At 37.4% G+C, this 21,947-nt stretch overlaps 1 protein-coding gene across 1 annotated transcript in view; it reads right to left on the reverse strand.

Moving 5' to 3' along the window:
* Positions 1-21,947, reverse strand: part of LOC107743712 (glutamate receptor ionotropic, kainate 4-like) — a 126,413-nt gene that overhangs the window by 64,403 nt on the left and 40,063 nt on the right. The window contains exons 4-6 of the mRNA XM_016557106.1: positions 11,638-11,799; positions 7,907-8,059; positions 7,416-7,520 (exon numbers count right to left, since the gene is read on the reverse strand). Coding sequence (XP_016412592.1) covers positions 7,416-7,520; positions 7,907-8,059; positions 11,638-11,799 — 420 coding nt within the window. The remainder of the gene's footprint in view (positions 1-7,415; positions 7,521-7,906; positions 8,060-11,637; positions 11,800-21,947) is intronic.

Raw genomic sequence — 21,947 nt, forward strand, 5'->3', positions numbered from 1 at the left:
ACAGACAGACAGACAGATAGATGATAGATAGATAGAGACAGAGACAGACAGACAGACAGCCAGACAGACAGACAGATAGATAGATAGATAGATAGAACGATAGATAGAACGATAGATAGATAGATAGATAGATAGAGAACGACAGAATGATAGATATAACGATAGATAAAACGAAGAACCCCCATGTAGCCTTGGAAACTGATAATTAAACTAGATCTCTTGATTAAATTAATTTTGTGAGGTGTTATTGCCCAAATCACTGAATAATTAGTTTTGTAATATTTTTTATAAACCAGAAGCATATCACCTTCCGTCCATGTGCCAAAACTTCCTCAAATACGTCTTGGAGAGTGTTGGCAGTGTGTAAAATAATCAGCGAAGTGTTGAAATGTTACATAAGCTCTGATTAGCCACTGGCACACGGATAGGACCGGCATACTGCTAGAACCACGCTTGGTTTAAAGACACCTGCACAAAAAGCGCTGCAGCCATCTTGTCATCCCAGCTGGGTTTGATATACATCTTTCGAGACGAAACTGTGAAATTGCAGTGCTGGTTGAGTGCGGTACAGTTCACATATGTGAGATGCTTGCCAGAGAAATTCAATTTAGAAGTGCCAATAGTGTGTGCTGGTCCGCCTCATATGCCCACCTCCCTCTCCTCCCTCCAAACCAGCTTCTAGAAGGGAAGCGTATGTACGTATGTGGGCCAATCTGTCCAATGCCCGCTGGGTAAGATCGGCTCTGCCAACTGCTCCAGGACATGACGGATAAATCTAGACTTGACACTGCTCTCAGTGCTCTACCACTTTCCATCTCGCTCTCCTTTTAGCCACAACGCTCCATCTTTTTTCTGTTTGTCCAGCGTCTCTTGAAAGATTCATGGATTCCCAGTAGGTAGTAGGGCTTTGTATCACCAGCAAAGTCACGATACGATACATATCACGATACAGAGGCCACGAACAGAATTTAGTAAAACTGCTGTTCATTAAACACTGCATACTATACAGCCATTCCAAACTATAGGCAGAGCAGGCAGTTGACCTCTGCATTATTAAGGGCCTCATTACTGTAACACAGTATAACAGTATAGGTAATGGCATATGCTTCATGTTTACATTAGACACTCCCCACCAGGTACAATATTCTGATTGTTTGCATCTTGTTTTTAAGCCCATAAATAATAATGTACTCGTTCTAATAAATTTATATAGTAATGCACTCATAGTAATATATAAAAAAATCATCTTTACATTGCTGGTAGGTTTTAATTGCACAAATCAACACAATCTCTATGTTTAAAAAATAAAAATTAGAAGCGCTCTAAACTAATGCACTGTCTTCACTGTAGCTCACGCACACAGTCACTTACACAGATCACGTTGCGCGCGCACACAGACATTCAGCCAAACTTCTCAGCGCTGCCTGGCAATTTTATCAATAAAATAGCTTAATCGCTGAAGAGCTACATTATTTTTCTCAACAAGGAGTTGGTAACATCATTGTTTCTAAAGCAATTAAAGCCACAGCTTCACTATTAATAGAGAAACGCGGCAAAACGGTGGTAATTCATACATACACTATCCTTTAAAATATAATTTATTTCTGTGATGCAAAGCTGAATTTCCAGCATCATTACTCCAGTCTTCAGTGTCTCATGATCTTCAGAAATCATTCTAATATGCTGATTTATTATTAGAATTATCAATGTTGGTGCCAAATATTTTTTTTGGAAACTGCGATACTTTTTCAGGATTCTTTGATGAATAAAAAGTTAAAAAGAACAGAATTTATTCAAAATATAAATCTTTTCTAACAATATAAATCTTTGCTATCACTTATCAATTGCTTGCTGAATATCAATTATCACATCCTTGCTGAATAAAAGTTTTAATTTCTTTAAAAAAAAGTAAGAATAAAAATTTACTGACCCCAAACTTTTGAACGGCAGTGTATGTCTTTCTCAACAAGGAGTTGGTAACATCATTGTTTCTAAAGCAATTAAAGCCACAGCTTCACTATTAATAGAGAAACGCGGCAAAATGGTGGTAATTCATATACACAGATTCTCTCTCTCTCTCTCATAAATGAACACTTGATGAATTACGCTTTTCTGAGAATAGAATATCAAAGTGGAGATCGTTAAAGCTTACCGGTGTTTTCAGAAAGCCAGCGCATTTATTCACAGTGGAGAAAGCATGTGCACATGGTTGCCAGGTTGACAAAGATAAGTAGCACATTTAGCAGATATTTCCGTATTGCGCAAGTGGGAAGCTCTGTTTCGGGGTTTACATCTCTTTTTTAAATAATAATAATAAAAAATAAATATTATTTAATAAAATAATAAATTAAAACAAAATTAATGTTTTTAAATGACTATTAAATGATATTATGAATCATGTTACAATTGATTGATATAAATATGATAATATAACATATATGATATGATATTATGATATAAATGAATATTAAATTATTTACATTTTTGGACAGTACTAATATATTTAATCTAATATGTTTAATTTCGGATTTATAGGATTAAAGCAAAATCATTCCAAGAACCTGACTATTGTTTATGCTTGGAATAGCATACAATTCATGCATTGCGCAATATGCTAATTTAATACTTACATGACTTTTGCCAAAATGTGCAATATACATCAGAACACACACCGTATCCCATAATGCAATACACCGTAAGTGTGAAGCTCTGTTTCGGGGTTTACATCTCTTTTTTATCAGGCAACCCCGGTTGTGTTCCTCTGCGGCCAGATTAAACCTTGTTGTAGCCTATATATTATGCTCTATTAATTATTTTTTAGAAACCTTGCACTTTTTTACTCTTTAAACGGTGTTCTTGTATTCAAATTAAGCGCGGTCCACTGCTGCACACATGCCGCGATATCAATACAGAGACAGCTGTATCGATACTCGTATCATCAAATCTCTGTGACGATACATCGTCGTATCGATGTATCGAACACAGCACTAATTTACAACTCAAAGGAACGTAGAGTTTCACTCTTTAAGTACTTTGAAACAGACAATCATGTATCCAATTTCATTATGTAATCATATGTTGTTTTAGAATGAATGTTTTAACATTACTTACTTAATATCACAGGTATACCATGTTTGGTATCTATCTGCTTTTGTAATTCCTGGATTATGTTTTACAGACCTTCCATCTCCAGAGTGATGGATGAATCAAAAATAATATCAGTCATTTCCTGAGTCATTATTATGTTATCAAACTGTAATATATATATATATATAGCCGCGATATCAATACAGAGACAGCTGTATCGATACTCGTATCATCAAATCTCTGTGACGATACATCGTCGTATCGATGTATCGAACACAGCCCTAGTAGGTAGGGTGTTGATGTAGCCTCCGAAACAGCTAGAAGCCTCAAGCATCTGTCAGTATGTGATGTGGAAAGAGAAAGCATGTGCATTCGTGGATGTGTGCATGTGTGCACATGTCTTTGTATAAAGCCTGGCAGCTTCACTCAAGACTTGTTGCCAAGGCATCCGTATAGCTCGAATAGCTGCTAATCTGAGACAGAGCGTTCAGAAGCATTCTGCTTTAAATATCTCAGGATATTGACAGCATAAATCACGCACAAAAACAAATGCAAAACTGTCTCAGGATGTTAGCATTCACTTTTCATTTATGTACGTTAGCACAGTGTTTTCCAACCTGTTTCAGTTTAGGTATTCCCACAGCTCCTTCAGTAAAGCTCAAGAACCAATAACAGAACCAGAAATGTTACTTTTAATCCATATTACACTGTATATAATTTATTAATATTAAAATGGAAGCTGCTTGAGAAGCTATAGAAGCATAGTTTAAAGCAATACATTTATGGTTTATATTAGCATGAGACATTTGATGGGTCTTCTTTCCTTAAAGTGATAGTATACCCTAAAATTAACATTTCGTGAAATTACTCAGCCTCACGTCATTCCAAACCTGCAACTCTTGTTTTCTTCTTCTTCTGTGGAACATAATAGAAGATATTTTGAAGATTTCTCAGTGTTTTTGTCCATACAATTGAAGTCAACGGTCACTAAAACTGTTTGGTTACAAACATTCTTCAAAAGATCTTACTTTCTGTTCTGCAGAAAAATGAAAGTTATACAGGTTGTGGATGAATTTTAAAATGAATGAATTAATAAAATAAATAATAATAATAAAAAATAAATATTATTTAATAAAATAATAAATTAAAACAAAATTAATGTTTTTAAATGACTATTAAATGATATTATGAATCATGTTACAATTGATTGATATAAATATGATAATATAACATACAGCCTTGATGAGCATAATAGACTTCTTTAAAAAACATTACAAGTCTTTCTGATCCCAAACTTTTGAGCGGTAGTGTGTGTATATACATATACATATATTACAATAAAAGTCACTGACACATTTTTCTAAATATCTTCTATGTTCCACAGAATAAAGTAGGTCACACAGGTTTGGAACGACATGATGATGCAATGTAAATAATGGGAGAATTTTCATTTTTGGGTGATCTATCCCTTGGCACCACTGCATTAAACATGCACATAGTATTGTACTACTGCATAATGCACAGTTTAACACACTATTCAAAAAACTGTATAAAGTGTAATCTATGCAGAACACCAGTATTCTATCCAAACACATCCGTTGTATTTTTCACACTCATACTCATTAAATGAAAATAGCCTCTGCTTGGATTTGTGGGTGAATGTCTATCATTAAGGGAAAGAGACACTGTGAGCTCTACCACAATGCTCAGTTTTTCACAACAACAAGTGCACAACAAATACAGAAAATGATGTGCAGAGGGGAGCTACGTTAGGACAGCGAGGTGACATTCGCATGAACTTTGCTGTCCAGCTGGACCACACAGCAGCGCTGAAAGGGCCGGGCCAGGGAAGCGACAGATGCATTACATCAAATTGAGACAGCGGATATTACTCTCTAGAAAAACAGTGACGTCTTTGTGAAACTAATAAGGTTGGGCGCAAGCACCAGCTGCCAGTCCAATCTCTGCTGTTATGACTGGAATAGTGAACAAAGTGGCCTTCGACTGTCCATCTGTCCATCACGAATCACAGAGCTCGCCGTACAGCAGCAGTTGACGGAGAAAGTTGACAGTGTTTCGAAAGGTTAAAAGAGCAATAAAAAAAGTGTATGTGAGTGACACAAGGTGATGGTCACAAAGGCTGTAGAAATGCGGTGTCACTCAGAAACCAGGCTGCTGTTTGACAGCGCTACCCTTCTGCTCTCTCTCTCCGTCATATACAGAAACAGCCAACGCTAACAACAGTCAGCCGTCAACTCGGTTTATCCTAAATGGCTGTTTTAAGTTGGAAAGCGCTCATACTGTGCTGTTGGACGTAGCTTGGGGCAAAGCAAGAAAACTCACTTAACTTCAGAGGTGCCGGTGTGTGAAAATGGATGGACATTTTTTTTCTATGACAACACTATGAGTATTTTTTTTATTCTAAGAGTAATTCTATTACTCAAAAAAGAACAAAAGAACAGAACACTGCCACAAGGCTCTCATTTCAATAGTGGACAAACAACGCTTCAAACCTTTTGGTTTGTGTCAGGTAGTCCTTCAGCAAAAACGGGGCCTAAGTTCAATCTTTTAAGTTAATTGTTTCATAGCCATCCTTTGTAAATTCAAAAGTGTTGTATGTTTCCATCTTTCATAAAAACAAATGTTCCAAAATGTCTTTGATAAAAAACAAATGTCCCAAAAATAACCCCAAAATGTCATGAGAGTCTCATCAGATGGAGTGCAACATAAAAACAATGTTACTCAAATTAAATTAAGTGGTATGTGCACATCCCCCCCCAAAAAAACAATAAAAACCCCAAAAAAACAACAACAACTTTAGAGCAGGTAAATGATCAAAAAACTAAATCCTAGAATGCTTTCACATTGTCACAATGCTCTCAAACTCAACAACCCTTTCAGTCTTCATCAGGTAGTCCTCTTTGAAAATGCCTATTTCTGAGCACAGACTGGGCACATCTTCAAAAAGAGTATCCTTTAAGATGATTATTTTATAATCTGGCTTTGTGAATGAAAAAATGTGTTGCTTATTGCCACCTTTTTTTGATGAAAAACGAATAATCAAATCTCATCGGGTGGAGTGCAACACAAAACCAGTGTTACTATTACGAAACGGCATGTGCACATCCGAAATGACTTAAGAGGAGGTTCATGACCAAAAAACATTCAAGAAGGCCTTCAAAAAACCAAAAAGATATCATTTTTTCATTATCACTTTTAATAGTGGACAAACAAAGCTATGACTTTTCACGTAGCCTACCCATTTAATTGTATGAAGTTCCAAACATAGGTTCAGGAGGAGCCTAATCATTCAGTCCTGACAATCATCATTAAGAGCCTATATAAGCAGCAGTCCATCAGGACTGAATGGGCAGGCAAATTCTTGAAATTGTCACCCTCATGTGGTCCCAAACTTTAAGACTTTTGTTCCTCTTTAAAACACAAATTAACATTTTTTTAATGCAACCTGGGAAATTTGCATCCCTTCAATGAAATTCCAATTCCACAAAAACTTTAACGCTTGTTTATATAGTTTCAAGAAGTTGCTTGATGCGAGAGAACCAATGAGGTTCATTCCTGCGTCATTTAAGAACATTTAAGCTTCCATTTACCATAACTGATGTGCTGTAAGATGTGTGATGATCAATATTTATATGCGAATAAAAGCCTAAATTAAACCTGTCCATCATGTAAAGCAATCGTGTCTCTTTAGAAGACTTGGATTAAACTGCTCAATTCACATGATTTCATTTACAATCTCTTTATGGACTTAAACGCCAAAGTTTTGGTGGAATGGACTTTCAAAGGAATCTCTCAGGTTTCATTAAAAGTATCTTCATTTGTGTTTAGAAGATAAACAAAAGTCATACACGTTTGGAACAACATGAGGGTCGTTTTAGTTTTTGGGTGAACTGTCCGTTTGAATTTCCAAACACTCGCTTTCTGCTTACTAATGGCAGATGGCACACCTGCGAGAGCCCCCGCTTCATGTCGCAATAACAATTCAATCTACATCCAAACCTGCCAATAAAAATCACAGGAGCATGAAAGTGCTAATTAACAATAATTCCATCACAGTCGGTCTACCCGTCTCCCTGGACTCTATGAAAATCGGAGTTTCCTTCCTATACTTTTACGATCAAGCGTTCTGATTGAGGGCTGGGGAAAAAAACAATGTGCTTTTAGAGGATTTCTCCACCTTTACATCACATCCGTGTGACTGCGGCCAGAAAATCTCATTGTGTTCCTGGCAGACAGAAGCATAAACACAGATAATGGCGAGTTTTACCACTGGCTTGATAGGCTGGTGTGGCTGAGAGTTACTTTACCTGCCTTAGGCCATCCCTGCTGTTCTGCATGATCCGGAGGGCATAGTTCGAGCGCTGGCCTTTGCTGTTGAACTCGATGCGGCCTGTTAGACCTTCCAACTCTACCTATCCGTAGAGAGAGAGACAACATGTTAACGCCTGGGGGTATCATGCGATCACAGCCACAAAAGTCTTCAGTGCTGTATCGATTTATAGAGCTACGTGGACGGCAGAGCTCCTCACTGGAAGCATTCGCACAATGCAGGAAGCGGCTCTAGATCGCCATATGTCATGCATAAGATGATGCAGTAATGACAAGCTGATGGTCGTTAATCTTTAATGGCTGAGTAAGACACAGTGTCTCGGTTTCACAGATTCTGCTGAAGGCTGCAGTTCTGATGAGGGTTTGTGGGACGCAGTGGTACAGAGAGCAAAAACTAAATGATGAATGAGCATGCAACGGCAGCAGGTGAGATGATTGGCAGCTCGTGGGCTCTCCCTGCGGTTCTTACCATCCTCAGGTAGTTCATCAGACTTGTGCCGTGCTCCCAGATCTTAGAGGACTTGCAGGAGAGCTGAGTGGCTCCTACGTTCTGGCTACGGTTCAGCTCCTGCACGGCTGCCACCACCGTGTGTACCGCATCAAACAGCAGCGCTGACGAAAGCTGAAACACACACACATAAGAGTAAACAGAAAGCAGTACAATCCAACTATAGGCTGCTAGCTGAGACAGATACACACTTCATGGCCAAAAGTATGCTGACAAGCTTTGGATTAGCATTTTTAGCTATTCAGCCGTAGAAATAAATATGCATTTGGCAGATGCTTTTGTTCAAAGGGATTTACTGGCAAAAATGTATAGCTGTATGTTCCCTGTAAATAAAACCCATGAATGCACTAGAAAATACACCGGAAATACCATAGACCATAAAGCTGTGTGTAATTGTAACGCCACACCAGCAGAGGGAGCCCTCGCCTGAGTACTGACTGTGTACCGCTCCCTCTGCTTCTGCATTCATTTCCTGTTTGATCAGTATTTAGCAAGGAACTGTGTGTTTGCTCATTGCGAAGTATTGCCAGTTTACCTGCCTTACCAAGCGTTTCCATTGTGTTCTGCCTGCCTATTCTGTGTATGATTCTGCCTGATTATCTGCTCTACGGTTACTGATTTACCCCTTTGGATTGATAGCCTGATTTGGACTGATGATTGTGTTTGGACCTTTTGCCTGCTTACTCGTCTCTGCCTTTTGGATCTCCCTGGTGTATGTTGAAAGATTGGACTGCTGTTACGGTACTGACTCTCTGCCTGTTATTTCTATTAATAAACTTCTGCAAATGGATTCTAACGCTGCCTCAGCCTCACTGTTACAGTAATTAAATAGTATTTAATAAAAAGTCTGTAATATTTACTCTAAAACCATTTACAACATTGGGGTCGCTAAGATTTTGCTGCCTTGGAATTATAAGGTTCTATCTGCATTGAGACATTGAGCTTCATTTATTAGAGATATTGGGTGCATTTATTTGATCAATTTATTTGTCATCCTTTTTGATTCTAATATGGGGACAGGCATAATGGTTTTTATACTGTACAAAAGTATATTCTACATCAACCCTACACCGAAACCTACCCCTCACAGAAAACTTTCTGCATTTTTACAATAAAAAAACAATAACAAAAAACTTTGTTTACTTCATTTTTATCAAATGAGGATGTCCCTAAAGGGATTTTTTGGAGATTTTGTCAGGTTTAGCTAACTTTTGGGTACAAATTTGTCCCCAAAATATGTTAAGTAGGCACACACACACACACACACACACACATCTGAAATACCGCCTCCTTGACCTCATTGATGCTCTTATTTGAATGGGAGAAAATTCCTGCATCCATGTTTTAATATCTACTGGAAAGCATTTCAAGAAGAGTGAGAAACTTATCAATGCTTGCGGTTGTAAAATTAAATGCTGAAAAAAGCACATGGATTTGGGTGTTTGGTTGTCTGCATGCATTTGGCCATGCAGAACATCATTAAATCATTCAGACATTTCATCGTTGATCACTGTGATACAACCACCACTTCCTTTGCCCCCTCAGCCCCCTGGAACTGAATTACTGACCACTTTAATTACATCAGATGGCGTGTTAATGCACTGCAGCAAAGGCTGTGGAGTTTCCTTTCCCTCTGACATCTATTGTGGTGCTAAAGCTTTCTGTAATGAGGATATGTTATGCTGCATTATGGAACAGCACAGCAGCTTAGAGGAGGTGGAGATGTGTGTGTATGTGTCATGAGGGAAGATTGAATGTGTTTGTGACTAAAATAGCAGTCTGCGTAAATTTTCTTGACTACGTTCCTCTCCTTTCTGTAGAAAAAACAAAAACAGTGTAACTATTCTGGTCGCATGCAGGGAAACGTCCTGGCTGCTCTCATTAGGCGAATGCATAATGACAATGTGTGCGCGCTGCCGACTGAGGCAGATATGCAGGTTCGCTGGTTAATCTCTGCAAAGACTAGCCAGTCTAGTCTTTGGCTAATGAAGTCCAGGGCTTAAATATCCGTTTGGTTAGTGTCTTCCCTATCAAACACATTAGGCAAAGCTAGTTTTTAAGGCTTTGCATTTCTAGGCCAGTGTGTAACACAGAGTTGAGTCTCACTGTGGGGTTTAGATCTGTTCTCTCTCTCATCTGTCTGCCAGACTACAAACCATCCTCTGATTAATTAAAGATTAGACCTAATTAAATGAGAAGTGCAACCAGGGCTAGTTTCTAAAAGCAGTAGGCATTTATTTTTCAAAAGTCTTCCCCCTTCAGCTTTAATTAGAATACAAAAATGTAAAATGAATTATTTTGACTTGCATATATCACATAAAGAAATGTTACCGATCGATCTTTGATCATTTTTTTCTTTATTAGCTTCCCTGGATGTTTGATGGAGTACAAACTGGGACTGAGATCAAGAATAATACATTATACAGATGTTTTCGTTTCCAAAGTGACGGAAATAACTGTGCTGACGTGAACATGCAGGGTGTGTGTATTCCTCAGGGTGAATATGTGACTTTGTGTGATGAATTATACAGCCATAGCCTCGGCTTCAAGGTAAGCAAGAGGACATGGGTAGTAGGCTGTTCCAAATTAATTAACACAGAATCCCTGAGTTACAAAAAAATGACTTAATTTAGAATACTAGACATAAACACAAAAAGAAAATTTTTTAAAGGATAATTCACCCCAATAATTTTAATTTTGCCATTATTTATTCACCCTCATGTTGTTCTACCTCTCATTTTTCAGTAAAACCCCAAATGAGATGTTAGGATGGAGGTCCAAGTTGCTCTTTTCCATAAAATGAAAGTGAATTTATGATTTCAAGCTCCAAAATGAGCAAAAGAGTATAATAAGTGTAACCCACAGTGAACATATGGCTACTTTTATGGTTTTAGGATGTTTTTGTTTTTTGGAGTTCATAAGGACAAACCACCACCTACTTTCATGATAATAAATTGGCTGCTTGGACATTCTGCCTAACATCTTCTTTTGTGTTTCATGAAAGAAAGAAAGTAACTGATTTCACTTCAGTTTCTAAAATGAAAATTCTGTCATTAATTTACTCACTCTCATGTCCTTTCAAACCCGTAAGAACTTCGGAACATCTTCGGAACACAAATTAGGACATTTTTGATGAAATCTGAGAGCTTTCTGACCCTGCATAGACAGCAACGCAATTGAAAAATTCAAGGCCCAGAAAGGTAGTAAGGACATCATTAAAATAGTCCATGTGACATCAGTGGTTCAACCACAATTTTATGAGGCTACAAGAATACTTTTTGCGTCGTGGTACTCTTGTGAACGCGTGGCGGAGACTGGCATGGAAGAGAAGAAATTGTTGAATAAAGTTGTGTTTTTTTTTTCTTTGTTCACAAAAAGTATTCTCGTAGCTTCATAAAATTAAGGTTGACCCACTGATGTCACACTGACTATTTTAATGATGTCCTGACTTCCTTTCTTGGCCTTGAACGTTTCAGTTGCGTTGCTGTCTATGGAGAGTCAGAAAGCTCTCTGATTTCATCAAAAATATCTTAATTTGTGTTCCGAAGATGAACGAAGGTCTTACAGGTTTGGAACAACATGAGGGTGAGGAATTAATGACAAAATTTTCAATTTTGGCTGAACTAACCCTTTAACATTGATTTAATCATGCATATTCAAAACATCTTTAACTAAGAGTTTCTCAGCCTTACTGGTGTTCCTGCAAAAGGAGCATGATCACAGTTCTCCTGCCAGGATCGATTGAGGCTGAGGACGAAGTCCTGAAAGAAAGGATGTGTCCTGTTGAAGACTGAAAACCCGACGATGTTGACTCGTTGATTAGCTAAATCGTCCAATCGTAGCAGAGAGAATTCCTGCAATGGAAGAGAAAACATTCAAGTTAATTCACCAATATGAGTGCTTCTTATCAAGTTGCTAAGCTCAGGTCTCTTGTCGAATCTAAACAACCTAATGATGCCCATAGGAAGTAAAACAATATCGTCAGGCTCATTAACAAGCACTGAGGTAATTCTGCCAATTCCTGGGCCAAGTAATTCAATTCAGCAAACGTTAATGCTTAGGAGAGCAAATCCCAGCAGCTATTGTGCTTCAGATCCCAGGAGGGGCACTTTTGAGATTGTGCGAAAGCGGGTAAAAAAAGGTCCGCAGTGTTGTCAGTCTGCGTCCCGGCACGTGCAGTACTTCAGCTGAAGGTTAATAGAGATGTCCCAGGCAGTTCCTGCTGACACTATTACAGTCTATGACTCTGTCACCATCACTGGCTCAGGGGACACCGAAGATGTGATGAGGAAGATAAGTTATAGTGCTGGACCCATGACACAGATAATATGAGACGAGATGAGGAGAGAAGAGCGAAGAGACAAGAAGAGAAGAGATGAGACAAGAAAAGACATGATGAGAAGAGACAGGATGTACTGAGACCTTTTCTCAGAGAAGAGGAAACTGGATGAGAAATAATGAAATAAAATGAGACGACACTACAAAAGAAGAGACAGGATAAACTGAGAGTAGATGACAGTGAAGAAGAGGAGACTAGATGATAAATAATTAGATAAAATGAGACAAAACTAAATAAGAAAAGATGAGACTACGTAAGAAGAGAAAGATGAACTGAGACCAGATGACAATGAAGAAGAGAGAAGAATATATGGGAAGAGATGAGATGTGATGATACTAGATGAGACATGCCAGAATGAATGGAGACTAGATGACACAGAATAGAAGACTAAATGAGAACAGATGAGATAAGACTAGATGAGATGAGACAAGACAAGACAGAATGAACTGAGACTAGATAGAGAACAGAAGACTAAATGAGAAAATATGAGATGAGACTAGATGAGAAGAGAATGGATGAACTGAGACTAGATGACAAAGAAGAAGAGAGGGGACTAAATGGGAAGATCTGAGATTAAATGAGAAGAGACTAGATGAGACGAGACGAGACATAATAAACTGAGACTAGATGACAGAGAAAGGGGGACTAAATGAGAGGTCCGAGACATTATAAAAAAAGATGAAGTGAGACTAGACAACAAAAAAGAAAAGAGGAGAATACAAGGGAAGAGATGAGATGAGACGAGACTAGATGAGACGAAACTAGATGACAGAGAAGAAGAGAAATTATGAGATGAAATGAGATGAGACTGCATGAGAAGAGAAAGAATGAACAGACTATGACAGAGGAGAAGAGACTAGATAAGATGAGGCAGTATCAACAGAAACTAGATGACAGTAATGAGAAAAGATGAGATGAGACTAAATGAGAAGAGACAGAATATACAGACTAGACGTCAGAGAAGACTAGATGAGAAGATGAAAATAGATGACACTAGATGAGAAAAGACAAGAAGAGTGACTAGAAGACAAAGAAAAGGAAACAGCATGAGATGAGAAGAGACAAGAAGAGAAGACGTGACAGAACGAGATTATAGACACCATAAGATTCGAGAGTTGAGACAAGAACAGACATGATTCGATTTACCATAAAGAGAAGTGAAAAAGACTTGTCTTACAATAGGACTTTATGAGAACACACAGGATTACCTGAGACTAGAAGACAAAGAAGAGAATGAGATGAGGTGTGACTAAATGAGAATAAAAATGGATTGAGGTTGAAAAAGATCAGTAAATAGTAAAAGAACAGGAAGCATGTTGAAGCTGTGTGTGCAGGAGGGGTCAGGGAAGGCGAGCAAATGATCCAAACACACACAATAGCAAATCCCCAGCCTTACACGAGGTAGCATGCAGTAAGACTGAAGCACCTCAGATCAAAGACAACACAATCTTGCCCTCTCATTACAAACACAAAGCCAGATGAGGACAGCCACCCGGGCCATGGGTAGCGCACACCGTGTAGGATTAAAGCCTCTGCCGAGAGGACAGGAAGAAAAGGAGGGGAGCGCAGTGTCATGGGAGTGCAGAGACAAAAATGCACTGCAGAGCTTCAGGAGACAGTTTGTTTCAGAAGAAACCCGAGGGAGAGAGACCGCTGAATCTTCTTGTAGATAACAGAAGCTCCTCTTTTCTTATTTTAGAGGTGGAGCGGCCTCTCTGATTCACTAAAGAATGGCCATGTCAGCTTTTGATTTGAATAAAGGCCATCTCCTGATAACAACACAATGCTGCGAAACAACGTCGAAATATGCTCAGATGATTCTGGCGAGAGACACAAGGCTGATTCCATTCTATAACAACGAAATCATGCTGCAAAATATGTAAATATAGCACCTCCAGCACTAAAACACTGTGAAGCGTCAAACTCTAAACTTAATTAAAAAGAGCGAGTAATAAAACACTTTTCATTAGCAAGCAATTTTTGAGACATTAGACGCCGCAAGCTACAATCTGTTGCTGGCATAAACCAAAAAACATCAGAGTAATGCTGCTGACAAATCATAATGCTGCTTATTGTATGGCTTTGCAAATGAACCTTTATTGTAAATGGACTCATATTGATTAGCATATAAGAGTGTGTGAACAGTTGACCCTTCCTCCATCTGCACTCCCTGGTGCAGTCTGACAAGCCCGACGGGAACGGACCTGTAATTACTCTCCGAGCGCATGTTAATACTTCATTAAAACAGAGACAGTGTAAATGAGCCAGCCATTAACTGTGGCGCACTTTGGGCCACTCATACACGACACGGAAGGTCACCGAATGTCCCGCAGCACGCGTGGAGTGTGTGCATATGTGATTGAGCAGACACTTCAGCATTTACTAAAAATGAACTGCCCACTAATAGTACCTTTCATTTGCGCGCACAGTCTGTTTTAGCGCCTAATTCACTAAAGTAATTATGCAAATTAGATAATAGCACAAACACGTTATGAACACATGTTGCAGTGTTGTTACAGATAACGAAAACTACTAAACATAGTTTTTATTAGTTGAAATAAAGCTGAAATAAAGAAATATAAATATTTTATGAAAAACAAATGTTGCCTTGGCAAAAAACTGAAATAAACAAGTTTAAATACTAAAACCACTAAAACTGAAATAAATATAAATTAAAGCTAAACAGAAATAAAAAAATAAAATGAAAATGACACAAGCACATAACAAAAGTGCTAAAATTTTAAATAAAAACAAAAGTAATTCAAAATATTACATTAGTTTGCAGTCTGAATTGAATGTTCTGAGATAAAGACTGTTGAGGTCTTTCTATTTGGTTGTTCTGTCCTCGCTAATCGCATGCAAAAAGCAAACACACAGAGCAATCTGTGTAGTCCGATTCATTTGAACAAATAATTTAAAAATAATCTTAAACACAGGAGTTACTTGTTTGAATCAGTCTGATGAACTCTAAATGAACTGAATAAACTTGCTGAATTGACCTGTGGTTACTGAACCAAATGTCTGATTCAATACAAATGAAAGCTAAACAGAAATAAAATAAAACATAAACAAATAAATAAAAATGACAAAAGCACAAAAGAAAAGTAGTAAAACTAAATGTTCTGAGATAAAGACTGTTGAGGGCTTTCTATTTGGTCGTTCTGTCTTCGCTAATCGCACGCAAAAAGCAAACACACAGCAATCGGTGTAGTCCGACTCATGAACAAATGAGTCATTTGAGCCAGATTAAGAATTTAACAAGTAATTCAGAAGACTCACATACTCAGGAGTTACTTGTTTGAATCAGTCTGATGAACTCTAAATGAACTGAATAAACTTGATGAATCAATACAAGCGGTTACTGAATCAAACATCTGATTCACTAACTGAAATATAAGTCAATACTTTCATTAGCGATGTCCCTCTCAAAAGGAAGCAATTTTAATAATTATTTACTTATAAACCTGTTTCTTTTATGTCAATGTTCATCTGTTTAAATAAAATAATACCAAAACATAAAATGAATCAAATTTGTGATGGTCTACAAATACTTTTTTTTTAAAATTATGTTTCTATAAAAAATATTAATATCGTGATATCATCAACAAAAATTTACTTCCAAACGAATACTGCACAACTGACTTCACCAATAACTGCTGCCACAACCAACAGAAAATGTACACAGAAATATTTTTTAATTCAGTTTAACAGCACAATGTTATACCTACCAGGCAAATAGTTATTATCTATACTGTATAAGCCAAAGTTGCCTAGAAAGGAGGCGTGTTTGCACAGAAAAGAATGATAATGACTTCATTTAAATACTCACAGTGCAACGCTACTTCAGCTCACTTAACACCTGGCTAAACTGGATTGCAAGTGGTTAGTGAACAAGACAGTTTTTTTTTGTGTGCCAAAATTCCGCAAATCACATTAAACCACGCACACAAACAGTTCTTTAACTGTTTGGCCAGCGTAAGAGAAGAAGCATCTAGGAGACAGTTGGACCCCTGGGACAGCAGCTGCTCCTGATCTCTGGCAGGATGACAGAAGAGAGAGAAGAAGAGAGGACAAGAAAGAGAGAGAGGAAGGAAAGGGACTGGATAGAGGAGAGAGAAGGGAGGTGAGGCGCTGACAGGCTGGCGATGAGCCCCCTGACACAGCCTATCACCTGAAGATCAATCAGAAAAGCAGAACCTGGGCCAGCTTGCTGCTTCACCGCTGGCAGACTCTCTCACACACACATACGGGTGTACACACATGCATATTGTTTGTTGTGGCACAGCCAAACAGATTTTGGAATAATGAGCTCCCGGGAGAAATGCTAAACCCTGATAGGTGGTAAAACAGTTAGAGGGTCCGAACTGGTCTGGCACCCAAATCAAACTAATTCAACCTCCAAAGTCATTCTGTGTTTATTTAATTGACAATCTAAAGAGGAAATCTAATATTCATTATGACAAATAAAGGCATTCCCACAGGTTTCAGAGTACAAAAAGAAACAAAAATAAATGTGGCACAAATATAATAAGAAGACAACACGGCACAACAAATGCAAAATAATGAATTAATATGGCGGCATCTGAACACGCATACTTTCCTATATAGTAACTGAAAAATGTAGTACGTAGAATGTTCAAATTCGCTGTATTATTAAAACAGTACAAGACCAAAAAGTCGATGCTCATTTTAACTGCATGAAAAGAGCGATCAACGCAGTCTTTTGTACTGCACAGAGGAAAGAAAGTCATTCGTTTTTGAAATTACATGAAGGTGAAGTAAATGATGATGGAATTTTCATTTTTGGTGAACTATGTCTTTAAACTTATAAACAGCAAAAAATAAACATTTTAGGCTCTAAGGAGAACTGTATTCTAGACTTGAGCTACAAACTAATGAATAGGACATCGATTTTCTCAATGATAACATCAGTTAAGCGCCATCCTTTTACTCCATGAATTAAAGAGGCAATGAATGCCGATTTAAACCGCCGCAATAAAATCTCTGTGAGTGATTATGTGAACAGCTGAAACGTTCACACAGTGTTTTTGGCAGATATAAGTCATTTTACGCTTGTATTAACTGGCATGTAAATTCGTGGCATGAATCAGAGAGAGGGATCCCTGCTGACTGCTAATGATTATAGTTGTTGACAGTGTTGAGTACATTGTGGAAAGAGTTCTCCCTCTCTTTCTCCATCTCTACCACTCTCACACACTAGATGGCTGAACATGTGATAGGATTACTATGTGTGAGCCTGTATTTTGTAGTCTTCTCATTGCTTAGACTGGGAGATTGGATTCACACCCTGACATTCACAACAATCTATGCGGGATAACATATATATATATATATATATGTATTTTTTTTTCTAGCCCATGGAATATTGCAATGTGACTTACATCTAGCAAAATTCAGAAGGAATGCAAAAATGACATTGTTATACAATTCAATGCCACATCTTCACAGCAGGGGCCAGTTGAATAAACACAGGCACTATGTTAAAACCATAAAGTTTGAAAAGTCACAATGAAACAGAAGGAGCGACAGATATTTTCCAACATATAATGATGCATATCCGAGTGACACAGATTTTTTAAAAAGAGAAAAAATGTAGAGTGGGGGCTTGATTCTCTTAAATCACTTGTTAATGGGATGAAGGCAGATCTGAATGTGAGATTGAAGTCGATTGTAAGGAAGCAGAGGGTTTTAAGTGGACTAAATTATTGGAAAAGTCTGGCATACTTCACCAAAGAGAATTCTGTCAATTTACCAGAAGATTGAATTACGAGGTAAAAAAAAAAAGAAACATACGCAAAGATGATTTTTTAACAAGAAGATCAAAAACAGGGCAAATTTTCATTTCATGCTGACTTTAAGAACTACTCTGACCAACTAGCAGATGGGGCAATCAGTCTTACTTTTTGAAATCAAATTAGACCAATAGACATTTCTTATGTAACTGAAAATGTTATGACTAGTCTTAAAGAAAAAAAAAAGAGATGTCTAACTTTTAAAACAAGTCTGTTTATGCAACTGGTTTCGGATATTTGTGTCTGAATAAAAAATTTACTTTAGTTAGATTCTTTGCAGTTGCTGTCATAAAAATTATTTTTCTTTTTTTGAGAAAATGGCCTCTTAATATTCCAAATAATTTTCACAAATTTTTGACATATTTAATAGATCTATTTAAAAATCCATTAAATTTTAAGACATAATGTGTTTAGAAAAGTATATAATGCATTTATTTTTATATAATATGTATACATTTAGTGATATGCCCTTCTCTATGGTTCTCTTTTCCTAGTTAATAAATAAACTATGGTCACTGAATGACCTTCCAGAGGTAAAGGTGATGTTACATGACATGCTGTTTTATTGAGTTTTTCCACAGTTGAAACATTGATTGTGATTTCATGACAGATGATACATTTCAGTAAGTCATAATTTACACCCCTGGATATCTATTCATGTTTATTTTACGTTATAACTAAAGTGGAAGAGATGATTGGTTCACACGCACTCCATTCTGCATTTTTGAACTGGAAAAAAAAGTTTTATCAAATATAAAATTACCAAATTATATATACACATCTTATAATCACATTTTTCTACAAACAGATCATTGCGTCTTACAACTCAAAATGATAGAGTACCTCGCATAAGCTTTCATTTTTATTTCTCACAAAATTATAGGCCTACAACACCAGTCCATCTGCCACAAAAATATTACCTTACTGACAGAATAATCTTATGTACTTGATTAATCTAGTGTCCACAAATGCTTTCATAAATACTGCAAACACTGTTGGCACCTGCCTCAAATCCCAACCTGAACAGGAAACAAAATTGCATTGTGAGCCTTAAATTATTCACAAATTACAAATTAATGACCTCTGATGGCATGAACAAGCTTGAGGTATAGTAACAGAATGCATAACCACTTATAATATGTCAGCACACTGAAAAATGCATGTGCAAATGAAAAATACCTTTGTGCAAATGAGTGCGTATGTGTGTGTTTGTGGGAACGAGAAAATGAGACAAGGCCGCAGGTTTCAGGGGGAAGGTGATCTGTCTAAGTTGACGGAAATGAGCTGGGTATCATCACTTTGGGTAGCCTTTGGCATGTTCTTATCAATCTCTAGAGGCCAAGCAACTCTCTTGTCACTCACCTGCCCACACCACACTTTTTATACTTCCAAAGTCAGGTGTCATCTCTGTCTCATGCCCGCAACACAAATCGATATATAATAAAAAATAACTGACAACAAATTATCGATTAGTTGAGCCTACACTAGTTACCTGATATACTGTACAGCATAGCTTATAAACACTGAAAAAATTTGGCACATTAAATATTTATACACACACACACACACACACACATATATATATATATATATATATATTAAATATGAATAATCTATTAATCTATTAATTGAAAGAAATATCTAGATTAATTTATTATCAAAATAATCCTACAGGTAATTTGCTAAAAGAGAGGCAACTGTTTTAAAGTAGTTTTACAAAGAATACAAAACAGAAGGAGAGAAGTGGCAGAAATCCAACTCTGTCCTCCGATGTGTTGACCTCGGATTATTATTGCTATATTTTTTTAAGCACAACAAATCAAGTTTCCGAGTGCGAACTGCATTGTCTAACCTCTATCTTGAGCAAACCACTGGCTTTATGCCATTTCATCCTGATAGATTGCAACTTGAAGCAATAAAGTCTAGGTCTGGCATATGTCTCTTTGTCAAACAAGACGCTAATCGACAACAGAGCTGTTCTCGGACAGCTCACGTAGCACAAGCTGGTTATTTTACACCTACCCCACATTTGTTAAGCCAAAACGAATCTGTTGACAGATGTTCCATGTGAACAGTGAAGAGAAACTGACAGTGATGTTTAGGTGTTACAAAAAGAGGTGGAACACATTAAATTATGCAAATATATCTAGTGGAAATGACAACAGAAACGCAAATTATTCTGCTATTGGGTTTCATGTGGAAACATCAGTTGTTGGTTATTAGTTTTGTCTACCTCCCACAGTGAGGTGGATATCGCTATACCGGCCATATACTGTATGAACACAGTAGCCAACCTACTCAGGGGTCCCCCAGGGATCGGTGATTGATCCCATACTGTTATCTCCAAATCTCTTCTCAATGCAGCTGGACCATACCTTTCATCAGAAATAATGGTCTGTCTTGCATGCTGTCCAACACCTGAGATTAAATCACAACTGGACAGAACAGCTCTTTCTCTCACCGTCACTGTGATAGAGACATGAAACTCTCACTACTGAAGTGCAGACAGACCTTATTTGATATCACGCTTTGTTTTACAACATTCGTCTCTGATACACTCACACCTTGTTGAATGTGCAATTTATGTTTGAGATTTTCACATCTGATATTTATTTGAGTCTTTATTTGGTCATGTATGCCAAGTAGGCTGTTTATCTAATCAATGTGCATCTGTCTATTTGAAATCAATGTGCATCAGTTTAAGTGCCAAATCCTTTTGATGGATTCTGGCAGAATATACAATATGCACAGTGAGTGATAATGTAAAGTAAAGTTTATTACAGTACGTGTACTTCCCTGGTACATACATGGCAAATATCTTGTACCTACAGGCAAATGAGTGGTAACACAAGGTACTTACCTGAAGTGTATGTACATGATAACAAATAAGACACACGGCTGTAACAGTCGTACATGCATGGTAATTATTTTGTACATACAGACAAGTGTGGGTACTTACAGGTAGTGCCTGTACATGGTAAATAATTAGATACTTTACTGCACTTACTAATGTATATACATGGTAAATATGTAGTACTTAGGGACAAGTGGGTATAAACAGACACGTCCTTACAGTATCCATATATGGTAACTAACAAGACACATAACTGTACATACTAATGATATGTACATGGTAAATGTGTAGCACCTACGGAAAAATGTGGTATTATGTGGTAACAAACAAGACACATGCTGTACTTGGTATATACGGTACGCTTGGTAAGTCCTAACCTTACCTAATAAAAAGAGGAAAATTTTTCAATTGCTTGTGTAGGACTGTTAATGCTAAATTGCTCTCCACAACAGTGCTTACAAAGTTTGAAGAACTGGTAATTCCTGTGTAATGTTTATGTAAAATGGTGCACTTTAATTTACAGTCCTATTTCCATAAACTTCCTATGTACGTACTGGTGTATGTACCTATTAGTTAACATACAGAATAAGTTATACGGTACTCAAGTTGGGGGGGTATAAACTTGGACCAAGGTACTTATTGAGTAATTGATGGTAGGTGCCATTGCAGTTTGGAACTTTGGAAGTTGGTTGGGAACACGGCAGTAACTGTGCAGCACTTCATAGTGTTAATACTTAGCAGGCACAGTCCTTTCAAACAGGGATTTAGACACATGACAATCAGGAGTTGCAAGTGCAAATATGAGTCTAGTAGCTACTGTATAATTACAAAATAAAATATGTCTACACACATAATTATTAATGAATGTACGCCATCAAAAATCCCTATTGGACCAATTAGTTAAGAGAATCAGTGTCGTTAAAGATAAGGCAAGTTAGCTGCAATGGCACCTACCATCAATTACTCAATAAGTACCTTGGTCCATGTTTATACCCC

Source organism: Sinocyclocheilus rhinocerous, unplaced genomic scaffold (genome assembly GCF_001515625.1).
Source record: "Sinocyclocheilus rhinocerous isolate Xijiao unplaced genomic scaffold, SAMN03320098_v1.1 scaffold166, whole genome shotgun sequence".
Classification (NCBI taxonomy): Eukaryota; Metazoa; Chordata; class Actinopteri; order Cypriniformes; family Cyprinidae; genus Sinocyclocheilus; species Sinocyclocheilus rhinocerous.